Here is a 23570-nt window from a genome sequence, read left to right on the forward strand (position 1 = left end):
TCACCACTTTGTTCCATCATTCCTTTTTTTTTTATATGGTGCCAGACGCCGCACCATGCTTTTTTTTTTTTTTTTTTTTTTTTTTTTTTTTTTAATCATGGTGCAGTGGTCCACCATATATTTTTTATTATTATTTTTTTTGTATAAATTTGGATGACGGGATGGGGAATTTGCAGGGAGCGAAGCAAAGAGGCCGAGAAGATGGTGCTTCGAGACCGGCTAGTCGTTTGACGGCGGTCTTTGAAGTTGTTTGGCAGCTGCGAGGCAAGAGACGGAGGAGGAGGGGCTGTACGTGTTGTTGAAGCTGATGGGCAGAAGGAGAAGGTGAGCACAACCACCGAGCACAGCCAACAGACTCCACGCCGCCGTCGTCCTCGTCCTTGTCTTTCCTCTCTGCCCAAAGAGAGCGCCATCGACCTCCAATCATCGCAACAACCATTCTCGAGCTCTTCGACTCCAGCTGGCATCTCCACCTTCACCGCCGCATCGGCGCCAGTGACAGCGGCATCACCTTTCCCGTCCATCTCAGACCTTCACCGTACTCACATACCAGAAGTGCATTTGCTCAATGAGATCGCATGTACTCGAAGTCTTGTCCCCGCGACACAACTGCAGCTCAGCTCACACCCTTCAACTGCAGCAGCAATCGGCACTAGATGAGGCGGCTCGAAGATGCTACTCCAACGAATCCAAGCTATGCATCGAGGAATTTGTCGAGATGATGCAGCAGCAGGTTAACAGTGGTGATGTTGCTTGTTCTTGCCACTTCCCACAACCGTGAGTCCGCGAAAGACGTCGAGGGAACCGAGGCGTTGCTGCTTTGCCGTGACTTCGAGGCGTCGATGGCGAGTTGAGGAAGAAGACTGTTTGCTGCTGTTTGTGGCTGAGAGAGAGACATGCGTTGGTGACTTGGGCTGAGGAGCTGCAGCTGGGTTTGTAATGGTGGTTGTGTAAAGGTTGACACGCATCGGAACGTTGGTTGATCTGCGTCAGAGGCAGGATCCGTGTCCAGAACGGGTTCGGGTCCGGACTTTCTTCACGAACGATGCGCCGTCGCCTTGCTGCTGCTTCGAGAGGAGTAGAGCTGGCGTCATTCTCCAGATCATCAGTGCGAAGGAAAATTCACGGGTTGAAACAGACGTAAGCCGTGGCGACTGATTCGAGCAACACAAAGCACCCTAAGAAGAAAACCAACCCCGACGGCATCAGGCACCTGCACCTGTACCTGTACTTCACGCTTATGTTGCAGCAGCTGCTGCCGCTATTACACGCACCACTTGCACAAGCTCGGCTCGAGTTTCAGTTGAAGTCCGCGACTTTTGTGAGGAGGAGAGAGAAGGATGGAGGAAGTACCGGACGACGACTTGTCGTAGTTGAAGTGAGAGTTGGATCTTTTGCTTTTGAGAAAGAAGCGTGGGGAGTGCGGCTTGGGCTGCATTTCTTGTTGGGTGTCTTGAGGAATTCCGTTTTGTCTCGGGCCTTGAAGTCCACCTGTTGGGCTTGGGCCTCTGATGCCATAGCCCGGATGCAGACGAAACGACGCCGCCGCCGTTGATCTCGACGACACCGCAAAAGCTGTGGTTCTCCATATCAACCCCATCGCCAGTGTTGCGTCTCTGAGCTTCGACAACATATGTAGCAGCAACCATTAAAGGGGTTCTTTGCACATTAACCATCTGTTTTTTTTTTTTTTTTTTTTTTGAGCCCTGTACCCTTCTTCACATGACTCATCCTTTTCCGGGAATCACTTCAGGTGGCTGAAAGGCACCCTGACTGAGAGCGCTTCGTTCATGCGGTTGTGGGTTTTCATCAGGAACATATCCCGGATCCAAGAGTATCCTAGCCTGACCAAAATCCACCAGCTTGAGAACTCCATCGTCCCCAAACAACAATTTACAGGGCTTCAAATCGCGGCGGACCACCAAATTCCGATGACACGAGTCAACCTCCGATAGGATTTGCAGCATCCACCGTTGGATCTCGGACACGGCTCCAGCGGTTGCTGGAATTGGGTTTTGGCGGTGGACTGTAGCGGGAAGCACTGGTTGGAGCAGTGCCTGGTGCGAATTTGTTTCAACGAGTCAATGCTCCAATGGACGACAGATCGGAGCATGGAATGGATCCGCCGCCATTTCTCAAATTACAGTCGGATCGCGCGGAGCACCCCCTCTCTATCTGCAAATGATTTCACAGGTTTTGCCGCTCGTAGCTCAACCGCTCGCAGGTGGTGTTTCACTTGTAGACGAAGACGAGTTCGCTGAGTCACTGAGTTCAGGAAAACGCAGAGAGGAGAGGACCACAAAAGGAAGGCTTCGGGGATTTTCCGCTGCATACCAATTGAATCCTTCATCATCTCCAGCTACTCTTGCCGCTGGGCTTGGACTTTAATTGATGGGCTGAGGAGAAATGGTTTGAGAGAGACTTGGGGAGCTGGATTTGTGGCTGGGCTCATCACGATTTCAAGCCCCCATTAAATGATTGCTGCACCTTTTAGATTTTCTAGCCCAAGAACTTTGATCCATCCACTTCCCTTTTTTTTTTTTTTTTACTTATTTATATATATATATATATATATATATATTTTTTTTTTTTTTAATATATGTGAAATTTTTTTTTTTTTTTTTGTAATGAAATTGACTTTCATTAATAAAACCCTTATTTTTTATTTTGATGTGACTGAACTCGAAATTGAATATTCAAGCTGCCTACGTACCCTTCCAAAGAAGAGATCAAGTCTTAACGTAGTTCGAATACATACATATATTTTTTTTGGTATTTTTTTTTTTTTTTTTTTTGTAATGAAATTGACTTTCATTAATAAAACCCTTATTTTTTATTTTGATGTGACTGAACTCGAAATTGAATATTCAAGCTGCCTACGTACCCTTCCAAAGAAGAGATCAAGTCTTAACGTAGTTCGAATACATACATATATTTTTTTTGGTATTTTTTTTTTTTTTTTTTTTTTTTGTGTGCCGTTTGCAGTTTCAGCTCATGCAGGCAAGGAGCGCTTAGTGCCGTTTGCAGTTTCAGCTCGTGCAGGCAAGGAGCATTTGGTTCGTGCAGTTTAGGCTCGTGCGGACAAGGAGCATTGGTGTTGCCTTTTATGCTCGTGCAGACCAGGAGCTTTGTTGTTGCCTTTTATACTCGTGCAGACTAGGAGCTTTGATGTTGCCTTTTATGCTCGTGCAGACCAGGAGCGTTGGTTCGTGCAGTTTAGGCTCGTGCGAACAAGGAGCATTGTGCCATGCAGTTTAGGCTCATGCGGGCGAGGAGAATTTGTGAATTTTGTCAAGCAATCCGGGAGAGGCGTTCCTCACAATTTTCATAGCAAGGAGCTTTGACCGCGTGATTGAAGAAGTCTTCGGGCAAGAAGTCGCGCATCGTGATGGGGACGGACGATCTTCATGTCGAAGTTTCATCATCTTCAACATGTTCATGTTGCTTTGAAGGTTGACAAGAGCTGCTTTGCCCCCTTTCCGATTGGCGGACTTGTGGAGGAGACGTATGCTTCTTGTGCAATTTCTTAGGAGTGACTTGAGTCCATCCTTCAACTTTGCTTGTCTTGGAGGATGCCCCCAGCAGTTGAGGTGAAAACTTTGAGTCGAAAGAGCCAGAAGTGAAGGTGGTATAGTTTGACTTCTCCACATCGTCAAGATCTAGCTCGATGATTCCTTTCTGAGCCAACTTCATGATGAGATCTTTCAGCACGAAACATTTTTCTGTCGGATGACTGATGAAGCGGTGGAATTTACAGTATCTTGGACTGTCGGTACGATTCATCTCTTCCGGCCGTCTGCACTCAGGCAAACTGATCACCTTCTTGTCCAACAGGTCGTCCAGCATGGCAACCACATCAGAGTCGGGGAATGGATAAGTCTTCTTCTCAAGCTCCTTCAAAGTGCGTCTACGCATCTCTTGATCATGAAAAGCTTCGTTTTGAATCGCCTTGCCTCGTGTAGGGATTTTGACGGGAGCTGTGTTGACTGTCATTGCTTCTTTGGTGGATTTCCACGTAGCCTTCTCCACCTTTGGCCCAAGAACTTTGTCGTTCTTGTAGTCGGCGATCGGTTCTTTCTTCCCATGATGGGCGATGCTCAACTCCATGTCATGGGCGCGAGTGGCCAATTCCTCGAAAGTCCGTGGTTTAATGCCTTGAAGGATGTATTGCAAACCCCATTGCATGCCTTGGATGCACATCTCGATTGAAGAGGTTTTCGAGAGCCTGTCTTTACAGTCGAGGCTTAGAGTGCGCCATCTGTTGATGTAGTCAATGACTGGCTCATCCTTCCACTGTTTTGTGCTCGTTAGCTCTAGCATGCTCACAGTGCGGCGGGTGCTGTAGAAGCGGTTGAGGAATTCCCGCTCCAATTGCTCCCAGCTGTTGATGGACTCAGGCTCTAGGTCCGTGTACCACTCAAAGGCATTTCCTTTCAGCGAGCGCACAAACTGCTTGGCGAGGTAGTCTCTCTCTGTCCCTGCGTTGTTGCAAGTTTCGACGAAATGTGCAACGTGCTGCTTTGGGTTTCCTTTTCCATCAAACTGCATGAACTTTGGTGGTTGATAACCCCTTGGCATCCTTAGGGCATCAATCTTCTTGGAATAGGGCTTCGAGTAGAACAAGGAGGTATGTGAGCTCCCTTCGTACTGTGCCTTGATGGTGTTGGTGATCATCTCCTGCAGCTGCTGGATAGAAAGAGATCCCATGAGTGCCGCTGCTTGGTCTGGCTCCGGCTTCCCATCGATTTTCTTCACCGGGGGTTCTTCGTCTCCGCCAGCTCCTCCCTTTAGTGGATCATCCTCTGGGTCGGGTTTATCGCCATCCTGCGCCTCCAGTCGGTTGACTAGTGCTGCAATTTGCAAGTCTTTTTCTTCCACAGTTCGGGTTAGCCTTGCGATTGCTTCATTCATTTGAGCCAGCTGCTCATCGATTGAAGTTGCTCCAATGGTCATGACTTGCATGGCTGAACTGTCGCTTGAATCGGCATCGAAGAGCATGGATTCGGAGTATTTCCTTGGGCTTTCCCCCCTTGGTGCCCTTAGTGAGGCTAAGGTGATCAAAGGCTCGTGCCTTGGGTGTTTTTGTTCCTTTGGCAGAGTTGATGCAGAGGCGAAAGAGGCGGCAGAAGTAGCTCTTGCCATGCTTCGAGTTGTGATGCCCAAAGTGACACCAGTTGCGACGAGGACGCTTTTGTTCTTTGCGCCGGTTGCGGGAACAGTTTGAGCCTTCCTTGATGCCATTAATTTTGGAAATGCGCTTGAATTTCTTGAACGGAGAAAGAGATGAGAGGCAGAGATTGTCCCACTGGGCGTGCCAATTTGTGAACGCGGAAAATTCCTGAAACGAAAGAGACAAGAACAACACGCACAAACAAATATTAAGTGTTTGATGATTTTGGGGTTACAATCTCTCTCTATTTTGATCCTCTGATTCGATCTCCGTAAGGTGTGTATTTGTGGATTTGTGATTGATCCAAAGGGCCGTTGGGCTTGATCTAAGGATGAACGTTCTTCAAGGGCCGTGGACTTGATCTTGAAGGTGGATTTGAGCGGATCTTCAAAGGGGCTTTTGGGCTTGATCTTTGAAGAACAGTGACGAACGGATCTCCAAGGGCTTTTGGGCTTGATCTTGAAGAACAGTGATGAACGGATCTCCAAGGGTTTTTGGGCTTGATCTTGAAGAACAGTGATGAACGGATCTTCAAGGGCTTTTGGGCTTGATCTTGAAGGTGGATTTGAGCGGATCTTCAAAGGGGCTTTTGGGCTTGATCTTTGAAGAACAGTGACGAACGGATCTCCAAGGGCTTTTGGGCTTGATCTTGAAGAACAGTGATGAACGGATCTCCAAGGGCTTTTGAGCTTGATCTTGAAGAACGGTTGGATGTGTGGATTTGTCGACGTTGTTGATCCAAAGGGCCGTTGAGGCTTGATCTTGGATGAACGGATGATGAACGATGGTGCTTTCTTCAAGGGCCGTCGGGGCTTGATCTTGAATTGGTGGATGGTTGATCCAAGGGCCGTCGGGGCTTGATCTTGGAAGAACGATGAACGAAGAACGAAGAACGAAGAACACTTTCTTCAAGGGCCGTCGGGGCTTGATCTTGAATTGGTGGATGATTGTTGATCCAAAGGGCCGTTGGGGCTTGATCTTGGAAGAACGATGAACGAAGAACACTTTCTTCAAGGGCCGTCGGGGCTTGATCTTGGAAGAACGATGAACGAAGAACGAAGAAGGCTTTCTTGATTCTTCGGGAACCTAGATGCTTGAGAGCTTCGGAGTTTCAGAGCTTCAGAGCTTCAAGATGTAATATGAATTGGTTTTCCTTAAATGAATGAAATGGGCTTGTATTTATAGAATTTTCCAATGCCTAATTTTGAATATAATATCCCAGATGAAATAAGTCGTTTCTGCCAGGTGTTGACACGTGTCCTATTTGATGACTTTTCCAACTCATTTCAATTTTCGTTGAGTCACGCGCTACGTGTAAAATTTATGTAATACATGAGCGTTGACACTTTGATTTATCGGTCAGCATTTATTTACGAAATTTCGATGTCTACATACCCATTCTCAAATATATCAATTTGTTATATGTAAAATGTACCATTTTTTAATATAAAATCCATTCAAATTTTTTAATCCATGTTTAAACTTATATGGGTACATTCTTTTTCGTTGATTTGAGAATGTATCCATGTTTTGGTACAATAACTTTTTTTGTTAATTTTGGTTAATGTACCCATACATATATGTATATATACACACACACAATATAATAGAGAGAATAATTTATATTTTATTATTTTTAATCCCATAATTATGGGTTTTATTTAAATTCTCATTAATATAAACAATTACAAATTTCAATTTTTAATTTTTAATTAAAAAAATATAGTAACTTATATTATTACATTAATATCAGGGACCTCAATCAAAAACTAAAAACTAACAAGGTTTCAATCAAAGAATATTGATAGCTAGGGACCGCATCTAAAATGTCCCTTTTAATTATTATCGTTTTTCAAGTGCCAATAATATTTGAATTCATCGTTTCGAATTCATAATAGTTGGTTAGTAGTTACTTTCTTAGAAACATCATTTTTAGAGTAATTCTAAATATAAAAACTATAATTAAATTATTATTTAAATATTAATTAATATGTTTATTTCAATGACGTATCATTTAATTTATAAATTTAACTTATGAATTTAATTTACTTAGCATTAATCTTATTTTGATTCTGGTTGAATAATAAATCCGATCATTTCTAGCATTAATCTTATTTTGATTCTGGTCGAATAACGTCTAAATTCGATCATTTCTTGTTTCGTAGTTATGTCAGTGCATGCAGGGACACTCGACCATCTTGTCACAAAGTTAGTGAAGCGGTAGGTTTGTCATTTAGTTTTACTACACGAGCCACGTTGCCACACGACATGCACAGTATCCAAACCCTGTGATTCACTAAAACATTAGCATTTTGTCATTGCACCAAATTCAATGGCCTGTAAGTGGATCACACATTTTCTCTGTCTAATTCTGGAAAAATATTAGATAGGAAGTTGGCTAGTAATTTTCATATGAGTTATACTTACGTATACGTAGTGCTATTATTATTTAATACATGAATTTAGATTATTATAGAATCTCATTACTGCGAGAGAACTCTCCAAGAGGTCGAAATTTATAGTATTTGATTGCATCTTCAAAATACAGGTTATGCTTTATAGGAGGCTTCGACAGTGTACATAATCCGACTCATCCCACCGTCCTACTGAAGTTTTTCTCGTTTATCACCCCTAAACAACACTATCCAATAAAAGTGTAGACTAAGCTTAAGAACAGCAAAAGCCACTTTGACTTGGACAAAAATATTTAAGGTAAAATGATGTCCACTCACCAGCTTCCTGAAATCCCTTTTACACTGCCACCTGTCCACCCTCCCCACCTTTTGCTTTGCCCTATCATACTTCTCCCCAGCTCTTAATTCTCTAACCTTTTTCAACCTCTCACAATTTTCTCTCTTCAACTCTTCTTTCTCTGCAAGAAACCCTAACCCTAATCAACACGAACACAAAAATATGTCAGGTGGGGTTGGTCCAACCTGCAGTGACATTAGCCTCCCTAAAGAACAAGAACATGAATTCAAGGAACACAACGACCAAACCTCCTCAAAACTCACCTCCCATCAGAAGTTCCCAACTTTACACTCCAGCGCCACCGCCTCTCCGCGGAAAGCCGGTGGCGGTATGTTCTCCTTCCGGCAGCTCAACGCCCTCGCCGTCGTCGTCGTCTTCTCCGCCAGCGGCATGGTAAGTCCCCAAGACTTTGCCTTCGTTGTCTTCTCCATGATCTACATGAACTTCATCTCCAAAGTTGCATTCCCCGCCCTCAGTTCCTCTAAAGACCCCACAGTTTTCAACCCCAAAAACAAAATCCTCCGCCTCTACGTCCTAACGGGCGCCATCATCGGCCTTCTGCTCCCCATTGCCTACATTTTCGAGGGCATTTTCGAAGGCGATAAAGAAGGCATCAGCGCCGCTTCTCCGCACGTTTTTCTCCTCGCAAGTCAGGTGTTCATGGAAGGAATGGCTTTCGGCGACCGGTTCTCAACGCCCATACGTGTTTTCGTGCCGGTTTTCTATAATTCCAGGAGGATATTCACCATTGTTGAGTGGCTGAAGAGTGAGTTTTCCAAAGAGTATGAGGAGTACGGTGGATCTGCAAGAAGATTGTACGTTGGGAGAGGACTTGCTATTGCTAATATGGGGTTTTGGTGCTTCAATTTATTTGGGTTCTTGTTGCCTTTCTATCTTCCTAGGGCTTTCAAGAAGTATTACTCTGCCCATAAACTGAAAGATTACTGATCTTCAACGTACTTATTTCTTTTTCTTTTTTTTTTTCGTTTTCGTTTATTAATGTTAAAGAAAAATAACTGAATAAAAGATCTTCATAGAATGTGAATTTTATGAATACTACTTGTGAATGAATTGAAATTGAAAAAGGCATTGGTGACGAGTAAATGTTCGCTTCTACCGTCACCAAAAGTAAGGTCTCACATTCATGATTTTATACATGAGAAACTGATTTCATGAAGTGGGTTTGTGAAACCGGTGCATGAAAGTTTCTCAGTCATCGAATTCGCTCTGTGGAACTTAAGATTAAATATGGCCTTCCAACATATTCAAATTCTTGAAAAGGCATTGGTGATGAGTAAATGTTCATACCTACCGTCAAGGAGAAAAACTTACATTTTCTTATTTCTAAAGTCTCACATTCACGAGCTTACATGTTAGAAACTGATTTCATGAAGTAGTTTTGTGAAACAGGTGCGTGAAAGTTTTTCTCTGTCATCAAATCCGCTCGGTGGAACCTAAGATTAAATATGCCCTTCCAACATATTCAAAACGACCATATTGTACAAAGCTTTATAAATAACCTTTATTTCTCATTTCGATTTCATTACATCAACTGAAAGAACTTACAACTTCTTGCAAGACTCTGTAAAGCCAAATGGGGCCTCTATATGAAATGAAGAAGAAAAGGTACATCTGTAAAATTCGGCATCGTTTCAAGAAAGTACAGGGGGCCGGCTCCCATCAATGGCGGCTCAAGGAAAAAAACAGCGGAAAGTATGCTCCTCATAAACAACCACAAAAGAGAACATAAGCTCAAGGCAATGAGGAAAACTATGCTCCCAATTGTGGGCTCTTCCTCTTCTTTTTCTTGATATCTGTTCGTTTGCTTTCTTCGACATGGAAGATGCCCACAGAACGAAAATTGCGTTTGGTGATGGAAAAAACAAACAAATGTACTCACATGCCGTCAACACCAAAAACACTGCTCTCTTCTAAGCTTCTGCAGCAGCAAACCTCGTCGGTAGCATCTGTTCCAATCACTCAAGCTGCTGCAGATTCGGATTAAATAGTGCTCTCTCGTAGATCACTATCTCCTGTCCAAACCTGCAAATCACCCGGTAACTCTCAGTCTAACCAAATCTTCACTCAATCTAGTTGCACACTCACTCACTCAATCACTCTCAATATCAGAGGATGTATTGGGACATACTTTTATATCTACGTGCAGAGCCATTGCCGTTTATATCTATTGGTGCAAGTTTCCTCTCTTGGCCCAAGGATAAAATTTCCTGCATCCTTTCTGGCCAATCTGAATTTAATCTTCGCGCAAAATCCTCCACTTCCCTACATAAAGCATAAACATAAAGGAATATAAGAAACAAACAGTCTTTGCAATAATCATAAAATATCTGTAGATTCTACCGAGTAACCATGGAAGGGGATATTTAACAGGGGCAAAGAAAAATTTCCATGTACGCCGAGACAAGGGTCAGCATAATTCATATAAACAGTTAAATATTAGTGTGGATCATTCTAATATGATTGAATAATATACTTTATAAAAACAGAAGTTTGATTCATCATCACAAACTAAATGGACATTGTTGTTACCTGTCAAGTTCTTCCTTCATGGCAGGATCTAAATCGTCATCCAAATCACCATCATCAAAGTCAAGCTTTGGTGAAAAGGTAACAGACGTAGAATCTTGCAACTTTGAAGAACTGGGAGACGGAGACTCAACATTGATAGTGTCACCATCTTGGGAAGCAGAAGAAAGCGCATCCAAATCCTAGAAATGTAGACAACAGCAAAGAGAAATCACAAACAAGTTTTGATACATGCAGGAAAATTCACAAGCATACTACACACACACACACACACACTTAAGTGCGGATAGGATGCTGTCTTGAGCAAGAGAAGGAAGTACTAACCTTGTTATGTCCATTTACATTGGTTGAAGAATCTTTTGGATGATCTTTTCTTCTTCGATTTTTCTTTTTATTCTTATTGGTCTTAATCCCTTTTGTTTCTGCAGAGTGTATCAGATTATGGTAAGTTTTGAGAGTAGATAACGATTAACTAGATAGGTCTATCAAATACAACTTTCATATGACAAGCTATAGTACAGTACAGAAAAAAAAAACTTGAATGCTTCATTAAGTACCCATGATATGTGAATCTACTGACTGAATGACCTATCAAAAAGTATGTAAACCCAAAAAATATTGTGCTCCTTGTCCATGGAGATAAGATAGGGATGCCAATACCCTTCAACAGAGTGGTCCTAGCCGCGAAGCAAACTCACTTAACTAACAAGAACACAGGAAATTTTATCTCCTATGAATTTGAGAGCCAAACATACTATAACTTCAAACAGCAAAAAAGATGCAAAAAGTCAACAAATTAATAAATAAAATCGATGTGTAAGAAAAAAGGCAGAAAACCAGGATGAAGAGAGATAATTTCTGGATCATACCTCTGTTTCCACCATTTATAAATGTCAAAAGATCATCGACTGAACGCTCATCGATACGCTCTCCCTCAGCCTCAACACTCTGAAACAAAACAATAAACTTTCTATTCATGCGATCATATATGCACAGGTCTTAATGCTTCAAGCTTCCAACTACATAATTACATTTGTTTGTACTCTGCACAACTAAAATAATAAACATTGTGAAATATAAAATTACCACATATATCGCATTTAACATATGGTAAAGGCTTCAAACTCTTCAAGTAAAAGTAAGCACCTTCAGTTTCTCTCTCTCTTTTAATTCTTTCCTCTTTCTAGCATATAACCGGTTAAGGAGCCGGATACGTGGATCATCAGTTATGTTTCTCAGAGGTTCCAACTTCTCCTCCTGGATTGAACCATATATACATGAAAAACATGGATGGAAGGGAAAAAAAACAAACCAATAAATTTTGATAGTAACAAACCTCTGTGAGGTCATCAGGTAAATGAAATGTCTCGCGTATCTCCTCGGGTGATTTTCCTTCAATAATTCGAGCAAGCGCTCGGCTGGTGAGATCAACCAAAGGCTTCAACTGGAGGCTGTCAGCAGCGGACGTCAACTCACATAACTTTTTTGTATCCATTCGAATAAATTTCTCATCAAAAGTTTTGCGCTCCTACACATGATAACAATACTATCAAACACATAAATTACTTCTGACTTCACCATGTACATGATGATGATGGATAAAAGACTATTAAAACCACCCTTTTTCGGCCACATAAAGGGTAGCAATATTTTCTCCAAGTTTTCTACAATAGATTTTCACCGTTGATTGTTAATTGGAAAAAAATATCATGTAAGAACAGAAAAAGAAACTACAAGTGTTAGAATTATATGTCAGACCTTATTAGAGCGACCGGGTACTTGATGAAACCGACAGTAGTCGAGTATTAAGCCCAAAATGGCTGGATTAACTCGTTGAGGAAGTGATATAGCATAGTTTTTGGAAGATCCCATTCCTGTTTGTAATATTTCTCGGCATATCATGGGACAAAACATGGCAACCTCTTCTTCTACTTGTTGGATTGAGCCATCAGCAGTTTGAAGCCAGATGTAAGATTTCATCTAATTGCACAAAACATAAGGAAATTCAGGAGGGAGTCAAAAGAGAAAAACAACTAGTACTCCTATATCATCTTAGCTTGAACTACCACACATGCAACCCACAGAACCAATAACTCCAGGTGAAGCAGTCCTAGCCACTATCTTCTATTTTTGCTTATTCTGACCACTATGCACCAGCCTTTTTCACCAAAGAAATTACAACTCTCCATTTACATTCCACCAAGAGTTTGTCTACAAACAAACTAATTCTTTTACTATACCTATTCATTTCCCATCATACTCAAGTGACAAAGGACCCTTAAAGATACACATGCTGCTGAAATCATACAATGTGAAAACAAACGGAATGAAACTAAATAATCTAACTTGCCTAAATTACCATTTGTAATTCATCAGACAAGAAGTAGCATACCTCGGGTTTGACTACCGCCATGACACCTTCTGACATTTGACAGTGACACTGCAACTAACCTTCAGAAGAGGTGAACCAAAAACCACCTTTCACCTCCACTTCTAAACACAAGGAGTTACAGGGTAAATGGAACCTTTTCCTTATTCAAAACCTTGACTTGATTAACTAAGTACAAAATAGTTATCAGTGCTTCCCAAAATGATACGATCTTGAATCCCAACAAAATTTGTTTGAGCATTCTTATCTGGAGAGCTTTCTCAAATATTTTTCCTGTATTCAAAGTAAAACACAATAAGATTTGGGGAACAAACAAGATGATATCCTCAAATTCCAAGATTATCAGTAACTTCAATATTTTAACTTATAAAAGTTAACAGTGGTAAATGTAATTTGTAACAAGAAAAGGGGGAAGTATATTTTTTTGGGGGGGGGGGGACTTCACTGGAGTATCTCAATATCTCTGTGTGCATAAATGGGAAAAAAAGAAGAGAAAAATGACAATACATGAGCAATATTGATGAGCACATAAATGGGAAAGAAAAAATAAGTTTCACACTAGCAGCACAAAGCTCAATACTCAATACCAGACGAAAGTATTAAAGATTGAATGATAAATACAATACAAAATAGCATTTAATATGCATAAACCAACATTCAGAACTCAATGTAGTACTCGGTCTGCCAAAAGAAATAAAGGGGCAGAATGCAGAAAGGAGACAACTTGGAAGCCAATCTATTGAGTTCTTCAATCTCCATGAACCAATAAGAAACAAGGACGAAAGGAGACGAGTGTAATGCAACCAATTGGTTAAGCAATTCAGCGAAAAAAAAAAAAAAAAAAATTTATAAACAGTTGGGTTAGCTGAACCCAATAAGAAGTGATAAACAAACTATGTCATATGGTTGCCAGGAAACCGAAAATCCGAATTCCAGGACACATACAAACGACAATTCAGATTATAAACCATGCCAAACGGTTTCCATTTCCCACCAAGGAAAAATCTTCAACTTCCATTGTTGATGATTCCACCTCACAACTAACAAAATCCTTATCAACAGTAGTATTTCTATATAAATTAAAATTAGGGTTTATTTATTCAAAAAAAATCAAACCATCAAAAAACAGTCAATCGATTAAATAATTATGAAATGGGAAAAATACAATTAGCCAAAGCTGCATGCATAAATCAATACCATATGAAAATTTTCAATTGGAGAAAGAGCGGTGAGCGTACCTCAAATACGAGCTGAAATGCATGGAAAATTTGGGAGGGAAATTTGGAGCGGTGGGAAAATTGGGGATGGGAAAACTGGGGAGGGAGCTAGGGTTAACGAAAGGCAAGGCTTTCTATCTCTGTTCTGTTCTCTCTGTATCTTCCTTTTCCTCCTGTGTCATTTCTCTTCCAGCTATCAGGATTTGGAGTCCGTGTGCGGTTGTTTCCGGCACGTGACTCTATCGAAGAAGGAGGTGCCCTCGCACGTGCTGGTAGTTAGGGTTTCGGACTTTTGGATTGGAGGAGGGGATGGGCCCGGCGTTTGGGCGGGTCGGGTTGTGAGATGCCCAGTATCACGTGGGTTGGGTGAGGGTTTGGTGAAATAGGCCACGCCCACAGTGATTTTTCTCCTCATTTGTTTTATTTTCATGGACTCTTCACCTTTATCGTATATTTTAAGGAAAATTAACAAACAATTTAAAAAAAAAATAGTTTTAATTAAAAAGAACAAATAAAGGTGTAGTGAATAGTACCAAGAAAGGTAAAAATATGATTTTTTGTTAAAAATGAACAGTACTAGAATTGTTTCGTTAAAACTTCCTATATTTTATGCAAGGCACTGATTTTAGGTCGGCTTGGATCATAAACAAGCATTTCAATTCCAACTTAAAAGGTTTTGAAATCAAATTATAGTTCTAACTTTAAAAAAAAATCAAAATCAATTTTATCTCATAATTTTTGAAACATAATTCGAATCTCCTATATTTTTGCAAGAAAGAATCAAATTTTTATATACCCACCATCCAATTACTGAATTATTTTTCTAAATTTTTGCGATATTATGATTATATGTACTCTTTGCTTCTAATATATAATAGTATGATTAAAACACATAATATGAAATCAAGAATGGAACTTTAACGAAAAATTTTTGGTACTGTTCACTTTAACGAAAAACCACATTTTTATTCTAAAAAGTCAATTCTGGTACTATTCACTTTACCATTTATTTTGTCTTTATCGTTAACTCAAAGTTTTCAAACCTGTTCATTAGTTTCCCTAATAAAGAATCCCAACATGCTAAAAATATTACAATACCAAACAATTTCAGCAAGCTATGTCAATAACTAGAAACAGTGTACAAAACGGTAGAGTTTGCTCAAAAAAATTAAATCCAAATTAAAAGATAAACCCAAATAAGTCAAATCGTGAACAACAAATTAGTGGATAAAATGATGATAGTTTTGCTAATTAAATTGACCTTTCCAAACTGTGTGTCCAAAAATTAGACACGAAAGACAAAACGGGCTAAAGAGGCTCCACCGAGGCACCCACCACCAAAGCAATGAAAAGAACTCTTCACCAAAAACTGTCACTAAAACCACACTTGAAGACTTTCCCATCTCTTTGCGTGCAGAAGGGGAGAGAGAGAGAGAAGAAGAAGACGATGTGGTTCTTCAGAACAAAAGGGCCATCTGGGTTCTCATCATCTTCCACAGCAGAGGAAGTTACTGAAGGGATTGATGCCACTGGTCTCACCGCCATTGTTACAGGTGAGGGAACTTCCATTTGCCGCTTCTTTCTTTAAGTTTGATATACAGATGGTATACTTTCTTCAACTATTGTTCCTTGTTCTTATGGGAACATGCTCTTTGGTTCTGCATATTGATGTTGCAGGAGCATCTAGTGGTATTGGCACTGAAACCGCGCGCGTTCTTGCACTGCGTGGCGCCCATGTGGTTATGGCAGTGAGGAACATGGCTGCCGGTAAAGATGCAAGAGAACAAATAGTGAAGGCAGTCCCCACTGCCAAAGTTGATGCCATGGAACTGGATCTCAGTTCGTTATCATCCGTTAGGAAATTCGCATCGGATTTCAATTCCTCCGGTCTTCCTCTTAACATCCTAATGTAAGAAATGGACAGAAGCTGTACAAGTTCTTGAAGAGGCTTAGTTCATAAAATCAACCTCAAGTAATAATACTTGTCTTTTCTTAAGTAACAATGCAGGAGTTATGGGAACCCCTTTCACGCTTTCGAAGGACAAGATCGAACTTCAGTTCGCCACAAACCACGCAGGTATGTCGCATTTGTTACTCTGTAAAACTGACAGCTTGAAGTACAAACAACAACAACGACAACAACCAACCCTTATGGTACTAAGTAGGGTTGGCTGTATGAATCCTAGAACACCATTGACAATTTAAAAAGTATTGTTGGTTAAGCTGTTCTAATTGACTGAATGTTTCATCTAGTTTAATCTGTAGCCAATCTAGTTTTAGTCCTTTTATCTCTCGGTGTCGGAGTATATGCATCAATAAACTCAGCTAACCTTTCATCCTTCTTTGATTCGGGAGAGTTGATTTGTATCTATTTGGTTATTTTCCTGATTTTTCAGGTCATTTTCTTTTGACAAATCTTTTGTTGGATACTATGAAGAAAACAGCACGGAAAAGCGGCAAAGAAGGGAGAATCGTAAATGTGTCCTCAGAAGCTCACCGCAACCCATATCCTGAAGGAATTCGTTTTGATAAAATTAACGACCAAGCAGGGTAACATTGAGATAATTCTTAGTTTTTAGATATTTAGATTGTATTATATATTTGTTAGCGCATGAGTCACACATAGGATTTTGATTAAAAGCGGGTGGAGCTTAAGCAAGAAAGTTTGGAATTGGATTCTGATGCCATATCAGTACTTCTGCACAAGTTAGTCACGTAGTATATTTGTTTTCGGTGTGCTTCCTTCGTTATAGCATATGCTGAATGGAGGGAGATTGATACAAGTCCAATCCGATTTTGTGACTGCCCATCTGCAGGTACAGCAGCTTTCGTGCATATGGCCAATCAAAGCTTGCTAACATTTTGCATGCTAATGAGCTTGCAAGACGCTTAAAGGTAATCCGCAACGTTAAATCAGCAGAATCGTGATTCTGAAAATACGCCTGTACTTTTATATGTAGAGATAAACACACATTACCTTGTTTTTTTTATGTTTATGGCAGTCATGGTGTGTTGGGTGAACTCTGTTGTTTGTGATTGTCCAACAGGAAGAAGGAGCTGATATTACTGCAAACTCGCTTCACCCTGGTGCAATTGTTACCAATCTGTTTCGTTATTACAGCATTATTAACGGTAAATCACTTCACAAACCCAACTATGTTAGTCTTATATAAATGTATTCTGATTTAAACTGCATACTATCGCTTGTTGAGGAGGCTTTGTATTCAGTGTATGTTTAAAGTTTAAACCGAACCAAATTTGACGTCAATCTACAAATCTCAAATTTACATATGCATTATCTACGTGCTTAGTTTCGGATAATCAGACGTTTGGCTTTCTGGTTTGATGCAGGGCTTGTTAACGTGCTTGGTAGAGCTGTGCTTAAAAATGTTCAGCAGGTAAGTTACGTCTGCTTGAACCTCTAGAGCAAACAACATACCTAATTCGAAATATGATGAACTTTCCAATATTAGCCGTTTAAACGTATAATGTAATGTTGATTATTAACTTCGTCGATTACAGGGAGCAGCAACGACGTGCTACGTGGCACTGCATCCACAAGTCAAGGGGGTGACCGGTGAATATTTCTCGGACTGTAACCTATCCAAGCCAAGGCCACAAGGTCAAGACGTGGAGATGGCAAAGAAACTATGGGATTTTAGCATGGATTTGACTAAATGATCTTCTCTAAAACTTAAAACTCTATATAAAGACTTAAGAAAGTGCCCTTTGCATTGTGTCGTTATAAGATTCATACAACCAACCCTATTTACAGGGATAATGCGTAGTGGTGGTTGTTTGTTTTTGAATAATAGACTCCAAGAATGCTGTAACTTATAATTCAAAAGTTGAACAATATCCTTTCAAGCTGAATAGTCTTCTTTTTCTGCTCAAAGCCTTGTCGTTTTGATTCGAGGTTGCATTTCGTTTGATTTCCCCTTATCCTGCTACCCTATCCGGATTCCCCTTCCCTTTTTTAGATTTTTTTGTCATTATTTTATAACTCTTCCCCTCTCTCTGCTTGCCACGTGGCACCACCCCCCCATCCCTTATCCTTCTCTATTCTCTCCCCCGAGCTCTTTCTCAGCTCACTCTCCCTTTCTCTCGGACCTATCTCCTTCTCCCTTCCCGGCGACACACACACCCACCCGCACACCCAAAGAACCACGACACCACCACCACCATCGAGTGGACCTTCTCTCTCTCTCCTTCGTCTCTAAGAAGCATCGAGACACCTAGAGGCCACCCAAACCTCTCCAGCGAGCCCTATGGATTTTGAGTCAAAATTCGACCAACTTCGGGCCACCTCACGACATGATATAGGTACGAAACTCTTCCTCTTGTCCTACACTTCAATTTGGTACCTAGATCGCACCCTAGGATTGAGAATCGGATTTGAACAGAGCTCGGGAAGCTCCGGCTTCCTTTTTCGTCGAAACCTGGTCAAATGACCTAAACTCGGCAACCCAAGTCTTTTGGCCCAAACCTTTTAACCCAAAGCCTAAGGGTTTCGGCCCACTGAGCAACCAAACCCAACCCATTAAAATCCTCAAACCCAGTGACTTGAGCCAAGCTTTCAAACCCAAAGCCTGTTAGAACCCCAGCCCAAATTCTTTTGAACCTAGGCCCTTGGGCCGTGTAGAACTTGGGCCTTTGGCCCATTAAACCCTTGGCCCAAACCATTTTGACCTAAGCCCAAAGCTCAAGCCCAAACCCAACAAACCTTAGGGCCAAACCCAACTAACCCAGACCCCAGGCCGCGCGTGAGGGTGCGTGTGGGTGCACGTGAATGGCTGCCGGTGTTGGCACATAGATCATACGCGTCGCTATGGACGTCGCCGTCCACGGCGGCACCGGTGACTTTTCCGACCAACTTTCTAGCGTTGCATGGCCGCTAGAGTTGCCATCTTGCGACAGCACGTGGGGGTACCCGAGATCCCCTTTATGTTTTTCAACGTCCTGAATCCGTATATGACGTTCGTTTTCCGAAATTCAATTGTTAGTTTTATTAATTTGACCCTTTATGTGCTTAAGTGTGATTATTAGCGGCGATTCCGTCATTTCTGTTTCGCATGGCTCTTCTGTGACGAAGTATCTGTTAGTGGACCCCTTCTAAAATGCATGATTTTACTATTAGAAATGCATACATGAAAAACATGATTTGATAGTTACGTTTTATGAAACGTTTATGAGTAAATTAGTTTTACACTTTATGAGATATCATGTTTTACTGAGAATATTTTGGAATACCATACTTTATCGAATTTACACTCTTTGTAGTATATATGATGGATGACTATATACTATGAAGATGTTTTGAGATATGATGTTTGAGCTACTGAGCTCCATTGAGATATATACTTATGTTGGAAAGATTATATTCAATGTTTTTGCGCTTATCTAGTGGTCATTGTTCTGTCTACGGGCGATGATACTTATATTGTCTTCGGTCGGGTGATGTAGTGGCCTACGCGTCGAAAGATATTTATTTGGCCTATGGGTTGGGTGAGGTAGTGGCCTACAGGTCGGAAGATATTCATATATTTGGTCTACTGGTCGGGTGATGTAATGGCTTCGGTCGATTATAATACCGTTATTTAACACACTATATACGATATATGTTTTACAAAGGTTTTATGGCATGCTAGGGTTTTCAGAAGAAACCTATTACATATTATACTATTGAGTTTCCATAAAACTTTGGGGATTAGTACGTTGTTGAATAACTGTTTTAGTATTATATATATCAACTTGATACCACATCATCCTCTCTGCTTTGACTTCACTTGTAAGAGCACCTTCCGCTTGTATTCTGAATTAGATGTATGCTATGAACATGTCATGCATTATCACTATCATTCAATTGACGGCTGAATACTATTATACTATCATTTTGTTTATACTTTGCACAACTCAGATGATAAACATTGTGAAATATAAAATTAACACATATATCGCATTTAACATATGGGAAAGGCTTCAAACTCGTCAAGTAAAAGTAAGCAACTTCAGTTTCTCTCGCTCTTTTAATTCTTTCCTCTTTCTAGCATATAACCGGTTAAGGAGCCGGATACGTGGATCCTCAGTTATGTTTCTTAGAGGTACCAACTTCTCCTCCTGGATTCAACCATATATACATGAAAAACATGGATGGAAGGAAAAAAAAAAAAACTTCTGATAGTAAAAAAGCCTCTGTGAGGTCATCTGGTAAATGAAATGTCTGCGCATCTCCTCAGGTGTTTTTCCTTCAATAATTCAAGCAAGTGCTCGGCTGGTGAGATCAACCAAAGGCTTCAACTGGAGGCTGTCAGCAGCGGACGTCAATTCACATAACTTTTTTGTATTCATTCGAATAAATTTCTCATCAAAAGTTTTGCGCTCCTATACATGATACTAATTCTATCAAACACATAAATTACTTCTGACTTCACCATGTACATGATGATGATGGATGAAAGACTATCAAAACCACCCTTTTTCGGCCACATAAAGGGTAGCAATATTTTCTCCAAGTTTTCTACATAAGATTTTCACCGTTGACTGTCAATTGGAAAATAATATCATGTAAGAACAGAAAAAGAAACTAAAAGTGTTAGAATTATATGTAAGACCTTATTAGAGCGAGCGGGTACTTGATGAAACCGACAGTAGTCGAGTATTAAGCCCAAATGGCAGGATTAACTCGTTGAGGAAGTGATATAGTATAGTTTTTGGAAGATCCCATTCCTGTTTGCAATATTTCTCGGCATATCATGGGACAAAACATGGCAACCTCTTCTTCTACTTGTTGGATGGAGGCATCAGCAGTTTGAAGCCAGATGTAAGATTTCATCTAATTGCACAAAACATAAGGAAATTCATGAGGGAGTCAAAAGAGAAACACAACGGATACTTCTATATCATCTTTGCTTGAACTACCACACATGCAACCCACAGAACCTAATTCTTTTACTATGCACTGCTTATTCTGACCACTATGCACCAGCCTTTGTAATGAAATTACAACTCTCCATTTACATTCCACCAAGAGTTTGTCTAGAAACAAACTAATTCTTTTAGTATACCTATTCATTTCCCACCATAGTCAAGTGACAAAGGACCCTTAAAGATATATATGCTGCTGAAATCATAGAATGTGAAAACAAATGGAATGAAACTGAATAATCTAACTTGCCTAAATTACCATTTGTAATTCATCAGACAATGAAGTAGCATACCTCAGGTTTGACTACCGCCATGACACCTTCTGACATTTGACAGTGATACCGCAACTAACTTTCAGAAGAGGTGAACCAAAAACCACCTTTTACCACCACTTCCAAACACAAGGAGTTACAGGGGAAATGGAACCTTTTCCTCATTCAAAAGCTTGACTTGATTAACTAAGTACAAAATAGTTATCAGTGCTTCCCAAAATGATACGATCTTGAATCCCAACAAAATTTGTATTAGCATTCTTATCTGGAGAGCTTTCTCAAATATTTTTCCTGTATTCAAAGTAAAACACAATAAGATATGGGGAGCAAACGAGATTATATCCTCAAATTCCATGACGACCTTTATCATTAACTTTAATATTTTAATTTAACTATAACAGTTAACAGTGGTAATTAAAATTTGTAACAAGAAAAAGGGTAAGTATATTTGTGGAGTACTTCACTGGAGTTTCTCAATATCTCTGTGAGCATAGAGGGGAAAGAAAGAAAAGAAAATATTACAATACATGAGCAATATTGATGAGCACATGGACAGGTTGTTACCTAAGGGAGGAGATCGGCTTGGACATGACAGTATATTCCAATTGTATTGGTTTTCACTTGTTCTTTTTCATTTTATACCCGTAGATTCTCATACAACATACAAGCTATGAACAGCCCATCTAGAACCATCTAGGGAGGTCGGGAAAGTTGAGAAAAAATAAGTTTCACGCTAGCAGCACAAAGCTCAATACTTAATACCAGACTAGCATATTAAAGATTGAATGATAAATACAACACAAAATAGCTTTTAACATGCATAAACCAACATTCAGAACTCAATGTAGTATTCGGTCTGCCAAAAGAAATAAAGGGGCAGTATGCGGAAAGGAGACAACTTGGAAGCTAATCTATTGAGTTCTTCAATCTCCATGACCCAATAAGAAACAAGCACGAAAAGAGACGATTGTAATGCAACCAACTGGTTGAGCAATTCAACAAAAAAAAAAGAATCTCTTTATAAACAGTTGGGTTAGCTGAACCCAATAAGAAGTGATATAACAAACCATGTCAAATGGTTGCCAAGAAACCGAAAAGCCGAATTCCAGGACACATACAAACGACAATTCAGATTATAAACCATGCCAAAATGGTTTTCAGAATCCAGCCCAGTTTCCATTTCCCACCAAGGAAGAACCTTCAACTTCCATTGTTGATGATTCCACCTCACAACTAACAAAATCCTTATCAACAGTAGTATTTCTATATAAATTAAATTTAGGGTTTATTTATATGAAAAAAATAAAAAAAACAATCCCATCAAAGAACTGTCAATCGATTAAACAATCCTGAATTGGGAAAAATACAATTAGCCACAGTCGCATGCATAAATCAATGCCATATGAAAAATTGTCAATTGGAGAACGAGCGGTGAGCGTACCTCAAACATGAGCTGAAATGCATGGAGATTTGGGAGGGAAATTGGGAGAGGTGGGAAATTTGGGGGTGGGAAAACTGGGGAGGGAGCTAGGGTTTCTATCTCTGTTCTGTTCTTTCTCTGTCTTCCTTTTCTTCCTGTATCATTTCCCTTCTTCCAGCTATCACGATTTGGAGTCTGTGTGCGGTTGTTTCCGGCACGTGACTCTAAGAAGGAGGCGCCCTCGCACGTGCTGGTAGTTAGGGTTTCAGACCTTTGGTGCCTTTTGGTACGCAGGACGGAACGAAACGGAATGGGACGAGGCGTTCCGTCCCATGTTTGGTGCTCCTAAAACGGGTGGAACGCGCTGTTCCACGAGACGAATTTTGGGTGAATTTTCATTCCGCCTCACCCTCTGGAACGACTCGTTCCACATCCGTGGAACACAAAATTATAACATCTCCGTCTCTTTCTTCTTTCTCCTTGTTTCCATCCGAGGGCATCTTTACTCCCTCTCCATTCAGTCACGACCCGTCTGCATACCAAACGATACCTTTTGGACTTGGATGGAGGAGGTGATCGGCCCGGTTAGCGTTTGGGCGGGTCGGGTAGTGAGATGCCCAGTATCACGTGGGTTGGGTGAGGTTTTGGTAAAATAGGGCACGCCCACAGTGATTTTTCTCCCCGTTTGTTTTATTTTCGCGGACTCTTCACCTTTATCATATATTAATATTTCATGCATGGCACTGATTTTAGGTGGGATCGGATCGGAAACAAGCATTCCAATTTTAATTTAAAATTTTTCAAAATCAAATTATAGTTCTAATTCGAAAATCGGAATTTATGAAAAATATCAAACTCGTTTTATCTCATAATTCGGATC

At 40.5% G+C, this 23570-nt stretch overlaps 4 protein-coding genes, 1 long non-coding RNA gene and 1 pseudogene across 6 annotated transcripts; 3 read left to right on the forward strand and 3 right to left on the reverse strand.

Annotated features, from left to right (window-relative positions):
• Nucleotides 1–1727: 1727 nt before the first annotated feature.
• Nucleotides 1728–2353, reverse strand: LOC114825917 (uncharacterized). Its single transcript, XM_029104969.1, has 2 exons — nucleotides 2165–2353; nucleotides 1728–2057 (listed from the first exon to the last, which is right to left on the reverse strand). The coding sequence occupies exons 1-2, from the start codon at nucleotides 2351–2353 to the stop codon at nucleotides 1728–1730; spliced, it is 519 nt and encodes a 172-aa protein (XP_028960802.1).
• A 5660-nt stretch (nucleotides 2354–8013) lies between these two features.
• Nucleotides 8014–8966, forward strand: LOC103442883 (uncharacterized). The gene has a single exon (XM_008381677.4). It carries the CDS (start codon nucleotides 8084–8086, stop codon nucleotides 8867–8869), a length of 786 nt encoding a protein of 261 aa, XP_008379899.2. The 5' UTR covers nucleotides 8014–8083; the 3' UTR covers nucleotides 8870–8966.
• A 452-nt stretch (nucleotides 8967–9418) lies between these two features.
• LOC114826169 (SKP1-like protein 21) lies at nucleotides 9419–14312 on the reverse strand. The gene is made up of 10 exons (XM_029106167.2): nucleotides 14096–14312; nucleotides 12861–13130; nucleotides 12227–12448; nucleotides 11805–11996; nucleotides 11615–11725; nucleotides 11338–11416; nucleotides 10793–10890; nucleotides 10472–10650; nucleotides 10071–10204; nucleotides 9419–9964 (listed from the first exon to the last, which is right to left on the reverse strand). Exons 2-10 carry the CDS (start codon nucleotides 12894–12896, stop codon nucleotides 9948–9950), a joined length of 1068 nt encoding a protein of 355 aa, XP_028962000.1. The 5' UTR covers nucleotides 12897–13130; nucleotides 14096–14312; the 3' UTR covers nucleotides 9419–9947.
• Nucleotides 14313–15420: 1108 nt separating this feature from the next.
• LOC114826170 (short-chain dehydrogenase TIC 32, chloroplastic-like) lies at nucleotides 15421–17947 on the forward strand. The gene is made up of 8 exons (XM_029106168.2): nucleotides 15421–15627; nucleotides 15752–15983; nucleotides 16072–16151; nucleotides 16471–16624; nucleotides 16891–16969; nucleotides 17122–17206; nucleotides 17426–17472; nucleotides 17597–17947. Exons 1-8 carry the CDS (start codon nucleotides 15522–15524, stop codon nucleotides 17753–17755), a joined length of 942 nt encoding a protein of 313 aa, XP_028962001.1. The 5' UTR covers nucleotides 15421–15521; the 3' UTR covers nucleotides 17756–17947.
• Nucleotides 17948–18114: 167 nt separating this feature from the next.
• On the forward strand, nucleotides 18115–20552 carry LOC139197618 (uncharacterized). 2 transcript variants are annotated; one of them, XR_011583173.1, is made up of 2 exons: nucleotides 18115–18397; nucleotides 20311–20552. It is a non-coding gene; the product is annotated as an uncharacterized lncRNA (long non-coding RNA). The 2 variants fall into 2 exon arrangements; XR_011583174.1 differs by lacking the exon at nucleotides 18115–18397 and adding an exon at nucleotides 20043–20175.
• Nucleotides 19988–22877, reverse strand: LOC114826171 (SKP1-like protein 21; annotated as a pseudogene).
• Between the last annotated feature and the right edge of the window lie 693 nt (nucleotides 22878–23570).

Source organism: Malus domestica, chromosome 07, assembly GCF_042453785.1.
Source record: "Malus domestica chromosome 07, GDT2T_hap1".
NCBI classification, from domain to species: Eukaryota; Viridiplantae; Streptophyta; class Magnoliopsida; order Rosales; family Rosaceae; genus Malus; species Malus domestica.